The sequence below is a fragment of the Limulus polyphemus genome, unplaced genomic scaffold, assembly GCF_000517525.1.
Source record: "Limulus polyphemus unplaced genomic scaffold, Limulus_polyphemus-2.1.2 Scaffold1661, whole genome shotgun sequence".
NCBI lineage: Eukaryota > Metazoa > Arthropoda > Merostomata > Xiphosura > Limulidae > Limulus > Limulus polyphemus.
The window spans coordinates 107,161-115,135 of NW_013667271.1; the positions used below are offsets into that span (position 1 = coordinate 107,161).

The 7,975-nt window shown below is 33.8% G+C and overlaps 1 protein-coding gene across 2 annotated transcripts; it reads right to left on the minus strand.

Annotated features, from left to right (window-relative positions):
• Positions 1 to 558: 558 nt before the first annotated feature.
• LOC106464464 (beta-1,4-glucuronyltransferase 1-like) lies at positions 559 to 7,552 on the minus strand. Of its 2 annotated transcripts, none has more exons than XM_013924610.2 (3): positions 7,344 to 7,552; positions 2,845 to 3,997; positions 559 to 2,170 (listed from the first exon to the last, which is right to left on the minus strand). In XM_013924610.2, exons 2-3 carry the CDS (start codon positions 3,988 to 3,990, stop codon positions 1,976 to 1,978), a joined length of 1,341 nt encoding a protein of 446 aa, XP_013780064.2. In that variant the 5' UTR covers positions 3,991 to 3,997; positions 7,344 to 7,552; the 3' UTR covers positions 559 to 1,975. The 2 variants fall into 2 exon arrangements, with proteins under 2 accessions (XP_013780064.2, XP_022247900.1); XM_022392192.1 differs by having other exon boundaries at positions 2,845 to 4,000; positions 7,344 to 7,551.
• Between the last annotated feature and the right edge of the window lie 423 nt (positions 7,553 to 7,975).

The window sequence follows — 7,975 nt, forward strand, 5'->3', positions numbered from 1 at the left end:
ATTCGAACCCGCGACCCTCAGATTACGAGTCGAGTGCCCTAACCACCTGGCCATGCAGGGCCCCTTGTACAACATGCGCAATACCCTATCTGGGCGAAATAGGTATCATCCAATTGAAGAACAACAAAGAAACAAAGGTAGCTTAGGACTAAACGACTTTCTCGACCATGTGTTATATGAAAATCTGCACATATACAGGACAATGAGTAAATTTAGAATCAATACTGTAATATTACAACAAAAACCCGTGGTATATATATTCATACACCACAACTGCAAAGTATTAGAAACAAGTTAATTCTTCATATACTTTCGTTTTTATTTTCCTTTTGTTATGAAATGTTTTTCGAGATTGTTTTTGTTTGTTTCTTAAACGCAAAGTTTCACAATGGGCTGACTATGTGTGCTCTGCCCTCGCAACTATCTCATACTTACTGCTGAGCCACCGGGATGTAAGTCAAAAGTTATATATTACATTTACCCTTAGATACTAAAAGAATAATAATAAAAATTCAACTGATGTAACCGTAATTTTAGTTTAAATCAAAATTAAACTAATGTGTAAATTTTATAAAATTAGTAGAAATTAAAAAAGGATAAGCGTTTCTACTTTCGCTTTACTCATTTTACAACTTTATTTTGTGAAGCAAGCTAAACCAATGAGTGGCAGGATGGAATCCTTTTATGTGTAGATTGAGTAATTCTACCATGTCGAATTGAGTGGATTCATGAGTAAACCTAGCATTTCCGTCCTATTGATTTGAATGGATTCACGTGATTTTAGTATTTCCGATTCAAATTACGTATTGTTGATTTGAGTGGATTCAGGTGTGGGCCTGATATTTCTGATTTAAGCTACGTCTTGTTGATTTGATTCTATTCGTGTGTAGATCTAGTACTTGGCTTGTTGATATATGAATCTATAATTTCCGCCTTGTTGGATCTACATGAGTGGATTAGTTTTCCTTAAAACGATACTTGTTCAGTTTGCAAAAAATAAAAAAAAATCTTTGTGCTACTGTTCGTGTAGAATAATCTGGCGAAGAACTACAAATTTGCAATGTCTAAAGAATGTCTGCAATGGAAGATAAGTGAATGTAATGATGTTAAACAGTAATATAAAGATGATAATTCTGATAACTGAAATAACTATTCGGTACAAAATTATTTGTGTGATGCACTAATTGGTCTTGATTTTAAGCGAGACGCGATTGAAACCGGTTTAAGCTATCTCCTGCCATGTTGTATAGAGAGAAATTAGCTTCTAAGAGTATGTCAGGGAAATAAATTAGCTTCTAAGAGTATGTCAGGGAAATAAATTAGCTTCTAAGAGTATGTCAGGGAAATAAATTAGCTTCTAAGACTATTTCAGGGAAATAAATTAGCTTCTAAGACTATTTCAGGGAAATAAATTAGCTTCTAAAACTAGTTCAGGGAAATAAATTAGTTTCTAAGACTAGTTCGGGGAAATAAATTAGCTTCTAAGACATTCCACATTATATACTGTTGCTATTAACAACGTTGTTTATTTATTACATGTCATTGTAGTTATAATAATAAACATGAGTTTCTTGTATAATTTCCAACAATGTTTGAATGTGTGCTAAAAATCTATTAGAACCTAAGTATAAAAATATTTATACGTCGAGATATATGTCCAGTTGTTCAAACAGAAGGGTAAAAATAATTCTAGACCAGGGTAACAACAAATCGTTTCATTAAAGGAAAACCCATTTGTATGAGATGAAATAAAATATATAATTTAAATAGGAACATAAAAAGTTCTCACTTCAGCTGAGGCTAGTCATGGAATAAACCGGTGTTGTTGAACTAATTTAATTAATAAGTTTACACTTTTTAAAATCACTCTGTAATGATTCTGAAATTGTTCCTAATTAACTGTTATATGGGGAATAATATCACGAATACGTCAGAACCAAAAATATCTACAATATAAATATCAAATAAAATATCGCTAGCAATCCTTTCTATAACCGTATTTATCTCTTAAATCTTTTAAAATACGAGAATAAACTCTGTTATTTTTTCTTATATATGGCATGCGCCACTTTTGATCTTTTTTGTTTGATCTTTTGATGCCAGGAGCGTGCACGAGAAAGGCGTTGTCCAGGGTATAAATGTCGTAGTTGAGAAGACATAACTCGTACATCTGCAAAAACATTAAGTTAAACACCTTTAATTAAATACGTCAATAAATGAAGGAGGAATTCGCGTGTAGTTAAATATCAAAAACAAAATATCCGCATTAAGTTAAACACCTTTAAATAAATACGTCAATAAATGAAGGAGGAATTCGCGTGTAGTTAAATATCAAAAACAAAATGTCCGCATTAAGTTAAACACCTTTAAATAAATACGTCAATAAATGAAGGAGGAATTCGCGTGTAGTTAAATATCAAAAACAAAATATCCGCATTAAGTTGCCATTTTACGGGCGCTAACACTACTCACTGGAGTGAAAAATATATTACAATAAGAACTGTTTGAGTTGGGCTACAAGATGATGAAACTGTATGGTTGTACTTCTTTAGTTATTTAATTATTAAATTTTAAAATAGGAAATATAATTTTGGACCACTCTGTATTTTCACCTTGCAGCTTCCATAGACAACTCATAAACACCACCTTTAAAAAAGTACCTTTCTGCTCACATTCCAATATTTGATTATATATACTTTTACATTTGAAACAGTCTAAACTTTCGACCGAATACACATAAATAAAAATGTGGCATCTTTTAAAGGCAACATAATTCTAAGAAGTTAGTAATTTTGGGGTTAATTAACTTTTATGTTTCTTCATTTTAATAAAGTGTTATTATACCTGACTCATTTTATCCCGCTTTCCTTCCCATGTCAAGTGCTCATTATATAGTGGTTCATTGTTAGTTCCGATGTAAATTGGCTCCCACGATGACAAATATTTATTGCGCTTTGTAACCGTGAAAACCCCTAAAGCACTGTTGTTTGGTAAGATCTTTACCCATTCGTTACGGCGAGGATATCGCTGACATTTGTCACAAGTCAGTTTGTGAAAAAATGTTGCTTTCTTCTGCTTCAATAGTGATACCAGTTCTCTTTTCGTCGCTGGAGCAGGAAGATTTGCACTCACCTCAAAAATAGGTAAATGGTAGACACGTGGAGCAGATGGAACTGCTGTCACTCCTGTTTCTTCAGCCACAAGATGGAGAAAACGGGAGACTATATTGACGCTAGGATACAGCTCAATATCTGAGGAAAGTACGTAATAGGTTTCTGCCTGGAGGCGCGCTACATTTCTTAAAAGATTTATTGGATATGATAGCCTATAAGCTTCACGAAAGTTGGAACTTAAATTTAAAGCTTTCATTCCAGCAGTACAGTTTATGGAAAAGAACCTAGCTATGTTTTCTGGATTATTTAATTCTTCTATGCTAGGCCCAAAGTTCAGGTCATAAACTAAATGCCAGCTTACGTTCCTCGAGACACAAGAATTGCCACATTGTTGAAGAAAGGAAATCTTTTTAATAGCATCGAGTAAATCCGTACCAGGAGCATATACTGCCACGGACAAAGGTCCGTCCCAGCGTTGACAAATAACTTCAGCATGATGGAGAAATGGGTGAGTTCCTTGTGTGGTAAAGGTTACACTTTCGTTAAATCCAGGTGTTAATTCTGCACGAATGTAGTTCTTTATAAGCATGAAATTCCCGTGAACTTCTACTGTCCAATTACCAATAGTAACCTCCACATTCTGTGTTTCTGTCGAAACCTGGGGTCGAGGATGGGCCGGAAGGACCCACGCGACTTTCTGTTTGCGAGATCCTTCTAGAGAATAGCTTTTATTATTGTCTTCAACTAACACACAAGGGTAATGGCTTCGGGGTGTTATACGGAAACTGAGAAAGTTAAACAAGGTTAAGAGTACATTGAAGGCAATGACAAATCTGATGAACGATTTGGAGTCAGGGAGACACCGAAAAGTTGCCATGACGATACTACTGAAAGACAAACAATACATCTGTATTCTCAACAAGATGCAAGACAAACACATATAAATAAAACTGATACCTTCTCTGCTAAAAAAAGAAAGAAATCGTCGAGCATTCTTAAGTCTCAGTTCCCCAGATCTCTTTACTGGATGAAGATAAACACTAAACAAAAAACAACTGAGGCTTAAGCAAAGAGAATGTGAAAATGTAATAAAATAAATACAAATCGGACATAAAGAAACACAGTGAATATAATATCACAACTCCAGCTAATTCACTTACGAAACTTAAAACACGAAGCATATCCTACTGGAAAATATGATGGCTTTAAGTCTACAACGTCCACGAAATAGATTTTCCAGTTAGTTCTAGACTGATTTCCACCTAATTTTTGCATCACATACAACTGTACAGACTATTATCGATCTATGAAATAGTAAGCATTATCAACAATGGTAATTAGATTGTAACAAGTATTTAATTAGTATTTAGTACATCCCATATATCACAATTAATACAAGCTTTATTAAGAAATAATTGAATTTTTTTTACATTTAGATTATACTTGTCCGGTATGAGGCGCTACATATCGATAACTTGTAATTGAGCAAAACTTCTCCCTAAAAAGTGTTTCGCATGACTTGTTACTGCACCTTGTCGTCAGCTCAAATCGCGTTAGGTTACAAACTGTGATTTTAATATCGTAAACTATGTTAAAGTGGTGTATGTAACAATTTTTACAGTAGTGTATGGAACTCGTTTTCTCTAAGGTATGAATGTTTGTTGATTGTGTGATAAAATAATAGTCACCCAACAGCACTTTTCATAATGTTTTAAGTGACTCTCTACGAATATCCGGAGAAAAATATTGTGCGAGGATAAATGAAACAGACTAAATAACGAGGAAAAAAGAACTAAGAATATTCAGAGAAAAAATATTGTGCAATGATAAATGAAACAGACAAAATAACGAGGAAAAAAGAATAAGAATATCCGGAGAAAAATATTGTGCGAGGATAAATGAAACAGACAAAATAACGAGGAAAAAAAGAACTAAGAATATCCGGAGAAAAATATTGTGCGAGGATAAATGAAACAGACAAAATAACGAGGAAAAAAGAACTAAGAATATCCGGAGAAAAACATTGTGCGAGGATAAATGAAACAGACTAAATAACGAGGAAAAAAAGAACTAAAAATATCCGGAGAAAAATATTGTGCGAGGATAAATGAAACAGACTAAATAACGAGGAAAATGAACTACGAATATCCGGATATAAACATTGTACTACGATAAATGAAGAAGATTAATAATGAGAAAAAATGGGAATCAAAACGTCTTTATTGTATTACCAGTGTCTGCAAGTAGTTTGTTTCTAGCATTCTGGTATTATTTAGGTTTGGAGACTGTAGAAGATCAAGACTTTAGAAAATACGTCACATCCTACTACTAAATTTACAAGTGTTTTTGAGGTTTTAATTCTGAAAAAAATTTGATTTTTATCAAAACCAGTACCTTAAAACAACTGTAATAAATTAATTTGATTCCTGACGATTTCTACAAAAATTCGAACCTTTAAACTATAAAAATCAGCTCTAGAAACGTCTTGAAACACTAAATCGTTTCTTTGTCAGGTTCTTCAGCTGTTCAAAACCACACTTTTGTGACAATTGTGGAACATGTAAACAATGGCACAACGTATTTAAAATGGTTGACTTGCTCGGACTGGGATTACTAAGATTCCAATTCGCGTCCCGTTACCACAAAAACGTGCTCTGCACTTTAAAACTATGGGTACGCTATCAGAATGACGATCAAATTACACTCACTGTTCAGTCAGATAACAGAAGTTGGCGGTGGGTGCTGTTGACTAGCTGCTTTTCCTCTAGTTTATCATCTCAAAATGAAAGAATGCTGAGCGGACAGTTTTACGCGAAAATTCCATAAACCAGCATAATTAAAAATATCAGTTTTTTTCAACTAAAAATAACATGTTCAAAGTATTTGAAGCAGTTGAAAATTTTTCCCTGATACGTTATTCACGAGATATAATAATATCCTTATCACAGCTAACTGCGATCCTTATTGAATGCAGATAGTTGTAATGGTACTTCACCATTCTGTTCACGGAAATGTAGCGGTTGTAATTTATCAACTTTACTTGTGATAGTGATATACTACATGAAACGCACCAAATATAGAAGTTGTGTAGCTATTCCAACACACCAGTAATAAAACTTAGGGTTTATATATACGATTACAGTAGTATTTAATTGCCAGGAACTGAATCTTTCAAACAGAAGTCTTGTAGTTACTCCAACTCCAAGCTACGCGTTTTACAATAAAGAGGTTCTGCCCTCTAGTGATCGGAATTCTTATTTTTATCGAAAAAGTGAAAGTTTACAATGTGTCTTTTTCAGTGAAACACGGAAACTATAAATGGAACAATTACTGCTGATTTACTAGATCATTCTAGAACGTTAAAAAATGTTACTTTAAAATCAAAGATCGTGGGTGGACAACTATTTGCTGCCATTGTTCCTTGAAATATTTCAATTATATTATGACATTGCATGTATAGTTTTTAAGGCCAATGCAATACAAACGCTAAGACATCCGCCCACAATCATGATCGAATTGTTTTCAGCTGGGTACTTAAGACTTTTCAAGTTTCATAATTTGTAATTTGTTTTCCAGATAAAACAACGGGACAAGTCATATTCAGAGTTTTATTTAAACTGTTTCGCAGCGTACATATTTATATTGTAATAAATTTTCCATTAAGACTCGTAGTGGTTTCACCCTCACACATGGAGATTGTACTAAAGGTAGAATAGCCATCCTCATGCTTTGAGTTGATCATAAATCTACATGTTTGTGGGGGAGGGGGTATTGTCACTGCCCTAAACTAGTATTAAACATTTTCTTTTTTTTACTTCTTAGTAATATAAACGTTTTTTTAGTTCCTGTAATCACTATGTCAGTCTGTATGATTACTGATTATTATATCGGATCTCGTATTGTGGTCTAACTCGTCTGTTCCTACTGTATAAGAAAGTTCAAGATTCAGGAGCGTACACAAGGGGGTCACGGCCCCTCATTACGGACTCAGTCATTTTGACGAATGCTTATTATATGCACATTATGTATATGCATGTGTTGATGTGGGTTATATAAATGTATTTACCCGTCCCGATTAAAGGTCCTGAGCACTGCTGTCGTGGTATAAGTCAATGTCACGTGATAGAAACAAAGGATATAAGTCTACCTGTAACAATTATTTTATTATTCAGAAGTCGTACAAGTAAATGAAAAATAAACATGATTGTTAGAAATACAATGTATACTTACATTATAAACTTCAGCCGCCAAACTTTGTGGTTCAGAACGTTTAATATTTTCAATACAAACTTCAGTGTACTACATACGGCATTTTCCGATCAGAGTGTTTTTATTTTTCGACCAAATATCATTCCATTATAGTTGATTTAATCGAATAGATGTACTGGAAATCTTTCATAATCAGAGAGCAAAATAAATCAAACGCGATCAACACTGACTCTGTTTCCACGCCAAAGCCACACTATTTCTTCAAAGGAAAGCGATAACTGTTAACTCTAACGCCTGCGCACATTGTCTATACTTCATGACGTTCGTATCACTACATTTACACGACTATTCATGACACTCAGCAGATATGATGCAGGTAAATGCAATTCTTTAGTAACCACACATTCCAGATTTTTATTATAAGGTTCATTTACGTAGGTCAAAAAGCCAAACTATTCCCCTGCTAATCAAACGTTCGCGTCCCGTGACAGCAAAAGACCAAGATAAGTCGCGCTCCGTACTTTGGATAAGTTATAAATAGTACTTAGTTAACAGAATGTTTAATCCAACCTATGTTTTTTTTACAAATCGAATAACTGATGAATACAGTTCAAGAGATGCAAGAAATGCATTTGTCTGTTTGTTCATTATAA

Coding starts and splice junctions, on each gene's coding strand:
- LOC106464464 (XM_013924610.2), bottom strand. CDS start 3,990: ATGGCAACTTTTCGGTGTCTCCCTGACTCCAAATCGTTCATCAGATTT. Junction 2,171..2,844: donor AGCGGGATAAAATGAGTCAG/GTATAATAACAC, acceptor ATGTTTTTGCAG/ATGTACGAGTTATGTCTTCT.